We start from the raw sequence: 15,569 nt of genomic DNA on the forward strand, positions 1-15,569 counted from the left end.
TCAACACTAGAGATTCTGAGTAAGTTTGGAGTGTGGCCCAGAGACTTGGGGGTTGGTTTGTTTGTTCATCTATGATCTTGGAATGAGCTTGGTCTGGGAACCACTCACCCACAGCAAAACAAGTAAGATCAAAAACTCTCAAGTTTTAGAAATTTAAGTGGCAGAGAATTTTGGTTCAGCTCTCCACCATTCTCGCATCACTTGCAGAAACTTTCTAGAGGTGGAAATGAATGTGAAAGAATGACCCACACCTTCTATTGCATGAATGATTAACAAAACTACCACAACTCCTATCAAAAGGGCCAAAGTTGGGCTTCCCTGGTGGCGCAGTAAACTCCCTTCCTCCTTTTCCAAGTAATAGAGGGTTCATTCGTACTTTCTTGGCTCTCTTTTTGTCAGACAATCATGAATAAACCTTGGTTCGGAGTTAGAGACAACAATAAAAAAATTTTAATAATTAAAAAAGATAAAAATAATAGTCAAGAGGTTTTTTTTTAGGGCATAATCTCAAAGAGGCAAAGAGAGATAATTAAATAGCAATCATGATGGAAAGCAGCGTGAAGAGAGTCACTTAGACTCCAGAAGGATTAATCTAAAGTCCGCAGGGGAAGGCCAATGAGCCACCTAATTTACCCATAAGCCCACAGAATGTTCAAGAATTTGACAGCATTAGGTGCAGCTTGTAAACAAAGAGAGTTGCTCACCACCCAGTTCTAGAAGGATTAAGTCATAACCCACTGCAGTTGCTGACAGACAGAACATTCTGAGAGGAAAGTAAGATGATAACAGGACGCTCTGTGCTTTGGACAAGCAGGTCCTTGGATAGTTAGATGCGTATCTTAGGAAGAATTTCAATGCACCAGATTCCTCCGTCTTTCCATACATCGACAAGCACTAAAATCATTAACTTGAGATATCCGTTCCTTGTGACTAGCAGTAATCTTCCACCAAGACGTGTGCTGGACCACGCATACCCCCAGCCAAAAATCACGTATAACTGGCTCCTCCCTGACCTCTTTGGAGCAGTTTCCTCAGAGCTAGCTGAGAGGCTGTCTCCTGCATTATAGTCCCCAGTAAGACCCTGAATACAACTTAAACTCACAGCTCTTATGTGTGTGTTTTTCTTTAAGTCAACAATCCAAAAGTAGAGGTGAATATGGGACTAAGCATAGAGGACTGTTTAAAAGTCATCTTAAGGGACAGTTAAAAGCCCATATCCCTTTATTCTGTGCAACTGAGCAACTGTCCCTTCCCCACCCTGAAAGAGTCCTGGAGGTTTCTACTCTCAGGAGTTCAAAAGAAAGGGTCTTCGGGCAGGGGGTACACGGTCTAGTTGAGGTCAGGGGCATCACACTGAAAAAAGAATTAAGTGATAGTTTACAGACTGAGCTGAGCAGTAAGAAGCTCCCAGAAGATGACCACCCCTGTTGTACCCTCCAGGTAGAGAACTGAAAGGATCCTCTCTGGGAAATGTGACCAGCCCAAGAGAAAACGCCTAAAAATACTGACACGAAGGGTAATCATACTACATAGCTGAGCTGTGAATTGCAATTATGTGAGTTATAGTAACATAAACGCTGAATAACAATCTAACTGAAATCCCCATGTTCCCTTAAGGGAAGTCAATGGATAATGCCTCAAATTACAAATTACAAAATTGCAAAATTAGGAAGTAAAAATATAAGCATGTTATTAAGAAAACAGAGAGCTGAAAGAGCAGAAAGTGATTGCTTCCAGGGACTGGAAAAGGAGGGCAGATTCTGCTGTTTCTTTGAAATAAGCCTTGTACCAGAGTGTTTAATTCAACTAGGTACACAAATAAATTTGATAAAATGTAATTTAAATAAACCAGAGTTTTAATCATAGGGTCTAAGGCACTCATTCAAGAAGAATGCCAGGCACAACCTGGGTAAATTATATAACATCTTAAGACCCAGTGAAGATGATAATACCAATGTTCTCATTTCCTCCCCGATTCCATGTGAGGATCAAGGCCGGCTTCACTTACTGAGTCATCCATTCGACAACGTCGCCTGAAGCCTGGCTACGTGTCAGGCACTGTTCCAAGCAGTGTGGTAACAGCAGTGAACCCAACGAAGTCGCCGTTCTCCTGACTTAGATTCCAACATGGGGCACAACAGGTAACCGGTCCCAAAATAGTAAGAGAACTTCTGGTGGGGGGGGGGGTATTAAGTGCTATGAAAAGAAATAAAGCCGGGCAAGGGTCCACGCCATCAGAGAGTCATGTGGGAGGAGAGCCCTATTTTGGAAAGAAGGTGAGGAAACAGGTCTCTCTGAGAAAACATCACTCCTGCAGAGACTCAATCGGTGGGGAGGAATAACCCGGGGCAGCGCATTCCAGGAGGAGGAAGAACAAACGAAAGGTTCTGAGGCTAGAACAGGCTTTCCCTGTTTGAGGGACAGCAAGCAGCCCGGAGGAGAGAGAAGTGAGCCAGGGAGACAGACCAAGAGTAAGAGACAGACCGGGAGTGGGGCACAGCCTGCAGAGTCGGAGGCCACGCTGAGGACCTGGAATTTTAACGCGATGGGCAGTCACTGCGGAGTCTGAGCAGAGCTCTGAGAATGGCTTTACCTTCTGTAAAGTATTATGCGATAATTATTTGCTTAAACAGAAATAAAGGCTATTTTTTTGCAATTTTTAAATTGAGATATAGTTGGTATACAACATAGTGATCCACAAATTTGTAGATTATATTCCATTTGTAGTTATTATAAAATATTGGCTATATTCTCTGTGCCGTACAATATAGCCTTGTAGCTTATTTTATACATAGCAGTTTGTACCTCTTATTTAAAGTAAGGGGTTTGATTACAGCAAAGATGTATATATGTAGATAGATAGATAAATACACATTTACATCTCTATACATTTATTGTATATCATATGTGATCTATCACTTAGTTATGACCTTCTTTTTCACGTTCAACTTTATTGCTGTCCACACAGTTCAAGTAAGTCCATCTTCTTGCCATCTCCCAAGTAAGTCTTAACCTGGCAAAAGCAATTACCTACTATCTGCATTCAATGCACAGGGCCCAGGAAAGTCAACCTCCAGAAAAAAAGTACTAGTAAGAATCAACTCATAATGGGTGAGACTGGCAGAAATTACCCTGAGAACAGTTCACAGATGTGTCACTCATGAAGTGTCAGGGACACTCAGTACAGTCAAGATGACCAGGGGCATCCGTATAAGGAAGTCTATCAAGGTTGCTACCGTATCAACTGTGATACAATCTTACCAAACTGTACTTGTTTGTTTTCTGTGCTTCTCCAACACGTGGCAAGGGACCTGGCAAACTGTGACTCTGCAGAGACGTTGTATCACTGAATGTTGGGATGCAACTGACAGGACAGATGTCAAGATTCAAAGTAATTGTGAGACAGAAGCCCCCACTTGCAGAATTCACAGAAGGAATGAAGGAGAGCTTGTCCTACGACTCCTGAATTCCTCAGCAAGGTCAAGAATACAGAAAGGGGTGAGACAGAGTGGGGAGTCTTGGGTCCTCCTAATACAAAGAGCCCTAGGCAGACATAGAGAGCTCAGCAGAAAGAAGCTGGATGTGTTGGGAAAGCTGTCCCACGTGACTATCTGGAACAGAGAGGCGGCTCACTGGGAAAGGACACTGGAAAAGCCAGGGTTCCATCAGGGAAACTCCAAATGCCATGAAAATGCCCCAAAATAGAAAAAGTACACTTTAATCATCCACCAGACCCACTCAAGGCCATCAGATCGAACCATCTGCTGAGTTCACAGGACATAAAGCCACACGGGCCAACTAAGAAATGTCCAGCCTCCTTAATTCTCCTCCCTTTCCTCACAGCAACTCTGCTAGTCTCCAGAAAGCAGCAGATGAGGGAGGAAGAAGGAGGCAAGCAGAGTGTAGAGAGAGGAAAGACCTGTACTGCAGAAGAAGGACCGCAGGCCTGCAGTGGCGTGAGAGAGGTCCAAGCTGGGGATGCAAAAATATGTAACCCTAGGCATGGCATGTGGCTGAACGCTCCATTTACTAAGCTTGAAAGTGTGTTTGCAACTTAAAGTGACCATAAAACTGTCCATTCCCTGAGAATGAGCACAAAAGCCGGGGCTCAGCCAAAGCTTCCAGTTAGAGGACGGTGAAAATTAACCCCCTGAGTGAGGTCTTAAAGGGACAGTAAGAAACATAAATAAAGAATGTGTGTTTACAAAAATAAACTCAAAGTGGCTTAAAGACTTAAATATAAGACATGACACCATAAAACTCCTAGAAGAGAACATAGGCAAAACATTCTCTGACATAAATCGTAGCAATGTTTTCTTAGGTCAATCTCCCAAGGCAATAGAAATAAAAGCAAAAATAAACAAATGGGACCTAACCAAACTTATAAGCTTTTGCACAGCAAAGGAAACCATAAGCAAAACGAAAAGACAACCTATGGAATGGGAGAAAATATTTGCAAGTGATGTGACTGACAAGGGCTTAATTTCCAAAACATACAAACAGCTCATACAACTCAGTAACAAAAAAACAAACAACCCAATCAAAAAATGGGCAAAAGACCTAAATAGACATTTCTCCAAAGAAGACATAAAGATGGCCAACAGGCACATGAAAAGATGCTCAACTTCGCTAATTATTAGAGAAATGCAAATCAAAACTACAATGAGGTACCACCTCACACCGGTGAGAATGGCCATCATTAAAAAGTCTACAAATAATAAATGCTGGAGAGGGTGTGGAGAAAAGGGAACCCTCCTACACTGTGGGTGGGAATGTAAATTGGTGCAGCCACTGTGGAAAACAGTATGGAGGTTCCTTAAAACACTAAAAATAGAACTACCATATGATCCTGCAATCCCACTCCTGGGCATATATCCAGAGAAAACTCTAATTCAAAAAGATACCTGCACCCCAATGTTCACAGCAGCACTATTTACAATAGCCACGTCATGGAAAGAACCTGAATGTCCATCTACAGAGGAATGGATAAGGAAGAGGTGGTACATATATACAGTGGAATACTACTCAGCCATTAAATGCCATTTGCAGCAAAACACAGATGGATCTAGAGATTATCATACTATCGATAAGTGAAGTAAGGTCAGAAAAAGAAAAATATCATATGATATCACTTATATGTGGAATCTGAAATATGATACAAATGAACTTATTTACAAAACAGAAACAGACTCACAGACACAGAAACAAACTTATGATTACCAAAGGGGAAGGGGTTGGGGGAGGGATAAATTAGAAGTTTGAGATTAGCAGATACACACTACTACATACAAAATACATAAACAACAAGGTCCCACTGTCTAGCACAGGGAACTATTATATTCAATATCCTGTAATACACCATAATGGAAAAGAATATGAAAAAGAATAGATACAAATATTTTGAAATCCATGGATGGGGGGAGCAAGAAGCCTGCACCTGGAATGAAGGTCCGGGGGCCCCACCGACCACTCAGGATCCAGTCCTGGAGAGATGGATTGTAGTCTTCCTTTGAGGAAGACCAGTCCCACATTCTTCCTGTGTGTAACCTCCAGACTTCAACAAGGCGTGCTAATATCCACTTTCCGGAGAAGTTAAACATTTCAGTAGCCTACTTTTCTCTTTCTGTCCATGTACCTGTATTTACTAAAAGTTCTATTTAGGAACTCACCCAAAACAAAAGCAGTTCCCGACCCTAACTACCCTCATTCTCATCAAAGGCACTCCAACCCCTCTCTCATGACAGACAGGTTTCAAGAGAACTGTTTTAAAATGCAGAGTTGTGTTTTGAAATCACTACAGTGATGGTTTCTAAGACTAAATTCTCTAACTCTAAGGACTTTTGTTTTTAAAAAAATTATTCACTTGTGACTGCTTAATTTTTGTTTCAGAGAATTGCTGATGTAGCTGAAGCCTCATGTCTCAAATGACTCAAACCAGACACAGAATTCACTGTATTTCACCGTGAAAGTCTTTAACTATTACTTCCAGAAATGTGTTTATATTAAGTAAATGAATCATCTCTAGAAAGAAAAAAGAGAAAGGAAGCTATAAAGGAAGCAAACAAAGTCAAAAATATTCCTGGTTCTGGATAAACAACAAGGTACTACTCTATAGCACAGGAAACTATGTTCAATAGCCTGTAACAAACCATAACGGAAAAGAATATGAAAAGAATATATATATAACTGAGTCACTTTGCTGTACAGAAGAAAATAACACAATGTTGTAAATCCACTATACTTCAATAAAATCTAAAAAAAATAAATTCTGGTTCACAGAAGCCTCAAGGTCACATAATCCTTTGAGTTTCCATTCCTGTTAATTAGGTCAGCCTTTGACACCTGAATCATTTTCCTGCCTTTCCTTTTTCAATCCTGCTGTACCAGAGTACCATTTGCAGTTGTAAGTGACCTACTTAACTAGAATATGGAACCCTCAGACAGAAAAGTGTATTGTATTCACTCTATTTCGCTCAATAGACCTTATTAAAGAACTGAATTTCTAATTTGGTTTGCTACAAACCATACACTGTAAGCAATTCCAAAATCCAAATATCCAGGTTTTATTATAGTCAGGAGTGTACATTCAAATACAGTTGCGGAGGAGGAGCACAGGATCAGGTGTCAGTGCATCTTGGTTCTCTGTCCAGCTCTGCCGCTAACCCCTGTGTAATCGGGGGCACATCCTTAACCTTCCTGAGCCTCAGACTCCTCGCCTCGACAAAGAGAAGGTTAGACTCCCAGGTCCTTTAGGGCTCTACGTATCTGTGACTATTTCCTGAGTGCCTAGCATGTACAAGGCACAATGCTCGTTATAGGGGAGAGGGGAAGTACAAAGGTGAAGTGTTGCCCTGTCATCAAGAACTTTGCACTCTAATATGGAAGAGAAGATGATATAGGACAAAACCAAATGCCATAGTTACCTTATTTATCTTCTTCATTCCTCATCATTGGCATTGTGCCTGGCATATTGTATTAATAGATGCTCAATTAAATGACATAAAAGAGATATAAAATGCCTCTGAACATTTAGACAAGAGAGGCTACATCCAATGGAAGGGAATCAGAAAGCATTCATAGGTGTTATATTTGAGTTGGTTTTTAAAAGGCCATTCAACTTTCACTTGCTCCCTCACACCATCCTCTAATTTGATGCAAAATCTTAAGCCAAAGTTCAAGATTCTCCATGCTCTGGTTCCAATGTATCCTTCGATCTTAGTCTCTCTCTTACATAAAATCATGCTGTAGCCAACCAATCTCCTTGCTGCAACCTCAGATATTACCCGTAATTTTCTACCTCCATGCCCCCATTCATGCTGTTCTTCATACTGAAATGTCCTCCAATCCCAACATAATCCAATTCCATTATCCTTCAAGGCCTACTTCAGATTTCCCCTATTTTATGAAGGAGATCTTATGAAGCCTTTCCTGACCCCTCCAATCATGTGTGCTCTCTCCCTTCTCTGAAATCCCACAAAACTTGTCGACAGTTCTCTTATGGTATATACACCCTTCAGCACTGTATGACAGTTTGGTAATATCTGTGTCTCAAGATTATACTATTTGACATCAAAAACTGTATTATTCCTCCACACTACCAAACAAACGGTAGCGTTCAGTAGATTATTTTGACAGGACAAATTAAAAAAACGCTCCAGGACATAGAAATTGAATGAACAATGGTGCTAAGTCAGGAACATCTGTGGCATATGCCTAAAATGCTGACTATTCCAGTTTGATTTTTGAACGTAAGTTTAGCTGATATAATCACAGGAGTTGAGCTCAGAAGGCAGGCCTGAGTCTTTACACAGAGCCTTCAGTGGCAGGGCAATAAAAATGGCATATATTCAGTTCTCAGTGGAGTCACTGACAGTTTTGGGAGCTGGACAGTGACAAAATCCGAGATATGAAAAGCAAACCAGAAGCATCCTGGTTGACACATCAGTCTCCTGGGAGTTTGGTTGGAGGCAAGTCCATCCCTGAGAGAAGAATCGGGTCTTAAGTGTGCAGATAAAATTAAGTGCATGCTCTGCAAGTCTGTGAGTCCAAAAAACTCACTACGTAAATACTGCTTTGTAGGCTTCCCGGCAACCAGATATTTGAGTGCGCATCTCAGTGGAAGGAAAGAGACAAACACGAAAGCAATCATTACTGAATTTGCAAACTGGTGAAAAAGCGAAGGTTCTCCGCAGAAGGGAGAAGGGAACAAAAAAGTACACCACACACAAAGGACAGGAAATCAAAATAGCTCAAAATTCCTCAGCAATAACACTGGAAGCTAGAATACAGTGCGAAAATGTCTTAAAAATTCAGAAAGAAAAGAATTTCCAACTTAGAATTCTATGCTGAGCCAAACCATCAGTGAAAGTAAAGGTAAAATAAGCACATGTTCGCACATACAAAGTTTCTGAAAACTTACCTTCCGTGAACCTTTCTCAGGACACACTGAAATAAAGACACAAACCGGGACTTCCTTGGTGGTCCAGTCGTTAAGACTCTGCACTTCCACTGCAGGGGGCGTGGGTTCTACCCCGGGTCAGGGAACTAAGATCCCGCATAGCCAAAAAAAGAAAAAGAAGAAGACACAAACCAAGACGGAGGAAGATAAGGCATAAGAGAAACAGAAAATCCAACACACAAGCGAAGTACAAGGAATCCCCAGACTGATGGGCAGCCAGGACAGCACCTGGGCACCAGGCAGAAAGGATGACAGCTCTAACTGGACATGTCAGGAATCTCTGGGAGACATTTCTTTAAGAATATCTGTGGGCTTCCCTGGTGGCGCAGTGGTTAATAATCTGTCTGCCAATGCAGGGGACATGGGTTTGAGCCCTGGTCCGTAAAGATCCCACATGCCACGGAGCAACAAAGCCCGTGCACCACAACTACTGAGCCTGCGCTCTAGAGCCTGCGAGCCACGACTATTGAGCCCGCGAGCCACAACTACTGAAGCCTGTGCACCTAGAGTCCGTGCTCTGCAACAAGAGAAGCCACCACAATGAGAAGCCTGCGCACCACGACGAAGAGAGTAGCCCCCACTCGCCACAACTAGAGAAAGCCTACACACAGCAATGAAGACCCAACGCAGCCAAAAAATAATTAATTAAATAAATAAATTTAAAAAAAAAAAGAATATCTGGTGCCACTACAGGGAAAACAATTTGTACAGGAAAAGAAATCTTAGTATCTTAAATCATGGCTCACTGTGACTACATGATGATGTAAAAACTAGATGCTAATCTATCTAAAATGATGATGATATAACTTCTGGGGAAGAATATGGGGCTGAGAAATGAGTGGGAGGAGCAAGGGGGAGGGAGGAGAGTTAAATACTCATCTTCCGTAGTAAGAATCAATATATAATGCCTAAAAGTGAAAAACCAAGAAGTCACAATCAAAGTGTTACTTGAAAACACAGGAGCTCTATGTGCATGTATAACATGTTAAAAAGTTTTAAATGTTTAGCCCCGGCCCGGTCCAGCCCATCCCCCTCTCCGCTGGGTCCTTGAGGCCCAGCCTGGTCGGGCTGCTCACGGCTGGGAGCCGATGGCCAGACTGGCCGGACAGACAGGTGCACGTGAGGACGGACGGAGGGATACACGGAGGGCCGCAGGGACGCTCGGCCCGGGCCGGTGCTAAGAGGCCCGCCCAGGAGGGCTGGGGCAGCACTCAGAATTTTTATTTGGCTGCTACCTTAAAATACAGGCCCTAAAAATGCCAGCTTGTTTGGACTTAGAAGATGACCTGGATAAATGATAAAAATTAAGAAAGACATTTTGGTTTTTTTATTGTCCACTTGGCATATGCTTCTGGAATAATATTCACCATGGTTATGGATGACCTTCCAAACTTAGAAGACATCTATACTCCCTTGTGTTCATCAACAGTGGAGGACTCAGAGATGGACTTTGACTCTGGACTAGAAGGTGATGACTCAAAAAGTGATAGTATTTTGGAGGATTCCACAATCTTTGTGGCCTTCAAAGGAAATACAGATGATAAGGACTTCAAATGGAAATTGGACACAATATTGAAGAAAGTACCCAATTTGTTACACATGGAATCCAGCAAGCTAAAGGTACAGAGGTAGAGGCCTGGAACAGTGTGCACGTGACATTCAACATCTCCCGGGAAGCAGCGGAGCGGCTACGGATCCTGGCTCAGAGCAACAACCAGCAGCTTCGGGATCTGGGAATTCTCTCCGTTCAGACTGAAGGGGAAGGTGCTATCAACCTGGCTTTGGCTCAGAACCAAAGCCGAAATGTGAGAATGAATGGACCCATGGGAGCTGGAAATTCAGTTAGGATGGAGGCGGGCTTTCCCATGGCAGGTGGTCCAGGAATGCCTAAACGCCTCCCACCTGGCTTCGCAACAGGACAGGCCAATCCAAACTTTATGCAAGGTCAGGTGCCTTCGACCACAGCAACTACTCCTGGAAATTCAGGAGCCCCTCAGCTTCAAGCAAATCAAAATGTCCAGCATGCAGGTGGTCAAGGAGCTGGTCCTCCTCAAAACCAGATGCAGGTGTCCCATGGGCCACCAAATATGATGCAGCCCAGCCTCAGGGCAATTCATGGCAACGCGAACAGCCAACAGACTGGTAGTTCTGGGGTTCCTCAGGTGAACCTGGGCAACATGCAAGGCCAGCCCCAGCAGGGCCCACCATCTCAGGTGATGAGCATGCACCAGCAGATCTTGCCCTCCCAGGCCCAGAAGGCCCAGCAACAAGGTACCTTGAACCCTCAGAACCCTATGATCCTTTCAAGGGCCCAGCTTATTATGCAGCAGGGTCAGATGACAGTGGATCCTCAGAGCCAAAATCCTGGGCTCTCGTCCCAGAGGATGACCCCACCCAAGCAGATGCTTCCCCAGCAGGGCCCATAAATGAGGGTACCACATAACCAGATGATGGGGCCTCAGGGGCAAGTTTTGCTTCAACAGGACCCAATGATAGAGCAGATTATGACCAATCAGATGCAGGGGAATAAGCAACAGTTTTAACACTCAGAACCAATCTAATGTCATGTAGGGACCAGCACTGATAACGAGGAGACCAACTCCAAACATGCAAGGAAACATGGTGCAGTTTACGGGACAGATGTCAGGACAGATGCTGCCCCAGCTAGGGCCCATGAGCTACAGTCCATCTCAGGCTCAGGGGCAGGTCTTGAGGCCACCAGGACCCAGCCCACATATGGCCCAGCAGCACGGCAATCCTGCTACTACAGCAAATAATGATGTCAGCTTGTCTCAGATGATGCCTGACGTCAGCGTGCAACAAAGCAACATGGTGTCCCCCCTCTGCCGACGTGCAGGCCATGCTGGGAAACAGTGCCTCGGGAAACCACTTCTCAGGCCATGGGATGCCTTTCAACGCACCTTTCAGTGGAGCACCCAATGGAAATCAGATGTCCTGTGGTCAGAATGAGGCTTCCCGGTCAGTAAGGAGGTCACGCTAACAAGCCCGTTGTTGGTCAACTTATTGCAGAGCGATATCTCTGCAGGCCATTTTGGGGTAAAGAATAAGCAAAATAATACCAATGCAAATAAACTGAAGAAGAAGAAACCCCCTTGGAAGAAGAAAAATAGTCAGCAGGATCTGAACACCCCAGGTACTCGCCCACCTGGTCTGGAGGAGGCTGATGAGCAGCCATTGCCTAGAGAACAGGGAATTAACCTGGACAACTCAGGCCCTAAACTGCCCGAATTTTCAAAGCGACCACCAGCCCCTTCAGAGTTTAGTCCCGAAGGAAACTCCAGCCACAGCACTGCAGGGGTCTCTTCCCAGACCAGAACTCTGAGCAAATGCTGCCACGGTCTCTAGACAAAGCAGTGAGCCTAAAGAGATAACTGAAAGGTCCAAAACTCCAAGCCGAAGAAACTCGCGAACTGAAGAGCCAGCTGTGGCTTCTGAAAGTGTGGAAAATGGACATCATAAGCCATCCTCTTGGCCTGCTCCAGCCTTCAGCCCGACTGAAGACATAACCAGTGCAGTGCAATCCGAGTGAAGAAAATCCAAGTAAACAAGCTGGACGAAGACTTGATATTTGTAAATGTGTGTGAAGCTTACAAAAAGCAGTTTTGAGCTGTGGCTTTTTAAAATCCATTTTAATAATGTGGTCCTTTTCCTGGTCCCTGCAACCTGTTTCATAAAGTGCAATGGGGAAAGCGGAGTTGTTGAACCCTTTTGGTGTTGCAAGATGAAGTTCAAGGTTTCTATACTGTTGCCAGGTATTGAGAGGAGCTAATGTGATTATGTTATTAGTTTTCACATTTCCTAAGCAGCCTAGAGTACAGGGTGAGCATTTTTAGATCTTCTAATAATGTATGGTGCTGTGGAAGTACTGTGTCTGAATAGCAGTAGTGGGGCAAAAGGAATCTTCTCATTTGGAAATGTTGTAAATAATTTTATTATATAGTGTTTTGGATGTATTTGTTGTAGAAATGGACCAGTGAGTAAAGAGAATCTTAGGGTTTGTACAACGTGGGAAAAAAATAAGTTTTAAACGTTTAAAAGATAGTGACTGTGATACAACCACTCTGGATATTGGTCTGGAAATTCATAAATGTAAATTCATAACAAATAATTCCACTGCTAGGTATGAATCCTCGTGAAAGCTCACACATGTACATGGATTGTTTACTGTAGCGTTTTTTGTCATAAGAAAGTTTTTTTAAAACAACCTAAATGTCCAACAATAGGAAAATGGTTAAATGAAGTGTGATATATAAATGCAATGGAATTCTATACAACAGTAAAATGGGTGAACTGGAGTTATAAGGATCCAACATTAACAAACCTCAAAAACCATGTAAGAGAAAAAGTAAGTTACACAGAGAGAAAGTTAACATATCATACTATTTACATAATTTTTAAAACATACAAAAAATATTATATGTTGTTTAAACACACACACAGACACACACACACACCAACTTCAGGATCATGATTCCCTCCAGGTAGGAGGAAGGAAACAGGATGGGGTCAGTGAGGGGCTCATAGAGGCTTTCAATTTTACTTGTAATATTTTATTTCTTAAGCTATGTAGTAAGTACGTAAGTACCCATTACATTATCTATATATTTTTGTGTCTAACTGAAGTATGTCTAGGGGCTCCTGGTAAAATTTGGGAAATTAAACTCATACATTTAATGTTGCTTCATCTCAAAACACCCCTAGAGGATTATAGTCCCTTATCCAAACTCTCAGAGATTTATGTGTTTCAGAATTCAGAATTCTTTGGATTTTAGAAAAAGGTATCAGGATGCAATCCAATATGTTACATTACACCTTCAGTGGGACCTGAAATCAAGTGATGCTCAAAATAAGCATCTGACACTATTCAGATGGTTGTTTGCCCCTCAGAAAAAATCAGCCATCAGCCTGGCCCTGTACAAACAGCCCTCACTCCTCAGACCTACACTGATTCCCCTCGAAGAGCAGAGGAGGAAAGCAAGTGCATGGGGACACCTGCAGGCCTTTGGAGGCTCTGGACTCCACCACATCTGGATGCGTAAGTGCCTGGAATTCCCTGCCTCCTCACCTCTACCAGGCATGAGTGCCCATTGCTCTGCAGCCCTGACCAACTGTGGGGCACATACACCACCTGATTCCTGCCGAGCCCATTTTCTGCTTTACTTAAGTTGTTGCTGGGCAGATCACTGAGGATGACTCAGCCCTACAGCCCAGTCTCAGTCCTGCCACTCCAAAGCCAGCACTACACACACACACACACACACACACACACGCACACGCACACACATTCATACCATACTCTAAAGCAGATGTCCTTTCACTGACTTCCTAACTTTAGTGATTAACCTTGCCTATCTCTGGTCGAGCTTGCTAATCTGTATTCCCCGTGCCCCTATCACTCAGCACCCAGGAGCTCCATATTTCTAACAGCTGTTGGCATCTTGCTACCTCCAACTGGCTGGGTCTGGCTGCCCTTCAATGCCAGCATGACATATAATCAGCCTCGGGAAGTGATGAATACCAACTTGCTCTTGAAAGCTGATGTTGAACAATCTTTTTATTTTTATTTCTGAGTAATGAAATCATACTGTGCTGAGCTTATGTCCAATTAAACATCTGTTATGGTCATCAAAATCTCCTGGCCATTATCACAGATGACATTCTGAATTGGTATCAGCAGTATAATCAATAGCCAATTCCTGAATAACAAGTTCAGTAAGCACAACACCCAAGTGTGAAAAGGTGAAAAGAACTAGGTCTTCTCCCCCATAAATACCAAGTGGCCCAGCCAACCACCCCTCTGTTGGTCCAGCTCACTGATTTATTGTATTTGCTCAATGCTCTGGCCTTCCACAGAGCAAGTGCAGAGGAAATCGGGCGTGCCAAGTGCTTTCAAGGGGAGCCCACCATCTCTTCCTTGGGAGAAAGGCAGTAACTCAGCATTGAAGTAGGATGTCAGCAAGCTAAGGGAGAAAGGCAAAAGCCCTACTTACCATAGAAGAGGAAGGCTTTGGTCCTGTGATGATGGAGGTAGGTCCGGTTGATGGTGAAGAAACAAGTGTCTGCCCCGCACTGGCCTAGCCTTCCAGTTTCACCAGTCAGTGGGGACCACCAGAGCATGATGGGGTAGCTATCAGCTGCCAGTGTTTTTTTCCTATTCAGGGTCAGTCCTTCTCTCTTAAGGAATGGATGGAGATGTATAGGCTCTTCTTCCATTTGTGCATGTCCGTCGTTCAAATTAGAATTTTTAAACTTCTTCCTTTCAAATTTTCCCAGCTCAACCACTACCTAAAAGAGATGACGATTATTACCAGTGTCAGACTGTTTAATTTCCTTCTGTACATCTCCCATGCATCTTGATGATTTAGCTTCTTATTAGTTTTCTATTGCTACCATAACAAATTATCACAAACTGAGCAACTTAAAATGATGCAAATTTATTATCGTACGATTCTGGAGGTCAGAAGTCTGAAATGGTCTCACTGGGCTAAAATCAAGGTGTTGGCAGGGCTATGGCATTTTTCAGGAAACTCTGGTGGGGAATTCGTTTTCTTGCTTTTCTTTTAGAGGCACCCACAGTTCTTGGCTCATAGCCCCCTTCCTCCATCTTCAAAACCAGCAACGTTGCACATCTCTGACCCTTCTGTTATCGTATCTCTCTCTGAACACAGCCAGGGAAGTCTTCTCTTTTATGGACTCATGTGGTTACACTGGGCCTGCACAGATAATTCAGGGTTATCTCCTCACCTCAAGGTGTGTCACTATAATCCCATCTATTTACAAAGTCCCTTTTGCCAAGTAAAGTAACATATCACAGTTTCCAGGGATTAGGGTAGGGACATAGCCTCCAAAATATCTACCAACAAGGATGCTTCATTCCACTGAACACATAACAGATACATCTCTCCTCCATTTCATAGGCAAGTATAGAATCCAGAAGTGGTTGTGTCTCTTAATGAAACCTGTGAGAGTCAGGGTTATTCTCTGGCTATTGCTGGGGATTACACTCTGGGGAAAATAAGTTATAAATTGCCAATTGGTTTCTTTTCAGTACAATTAAAGGAATCATAACATGGATTTTATATTTCTAATA

At 43.1% G+C, this 15,569-nt stretch overlaps 1 protein-coding gene and 1 pseudogene across 20 annotated transcripts in view; one reads left to right on the plus strand and one right to left on the minus strand.

Moving 5' to 3' along the window:
* Window positions 1–15,569, minus strand: part of FUT10 (fucosyltransferase 10) — a 362,801-nt gene that overhangs the window by 322,731 nt on the left and 24,501 nt on the right. For all 20 annotated transcript variants that reach the window (XR_011377110.1, XR_011377117.1, XR_011377116.1 and 17 more), the window contains exon 2: window positions 14,470–14,764. Coding sequence is in view for 2 of the 20 variants with exons in the window: in XM_060291385.2 (XP_060147368.1) it covers window positions 14,470–14,764 (295 nt within the window). In the remaining 18 variants the exon portion in view is untranslated. The remainder of the gene's footprint in view (window positions 1–14,469; window positions 14,765–15,569) is intronic.
* Window positions 9,684–11,824, plus strand: LOC115840296 (nuclear receptor coactivator 6 pseudogene; annotated as a pseudogene).

This window comes from Globicephala melas, chromosome 21 (assembly GCF_963455315.2).
Source record: "Globicephala melas chromosome 21, mGloMel1.2, whole genome shotgun sequence".
Taxonomy (NCBI): Eukaryota; Metazoa; Chordata; class Mammalia; order Artiodactyla; family Delphinidae; genus Globicephala; species Globicephala melas.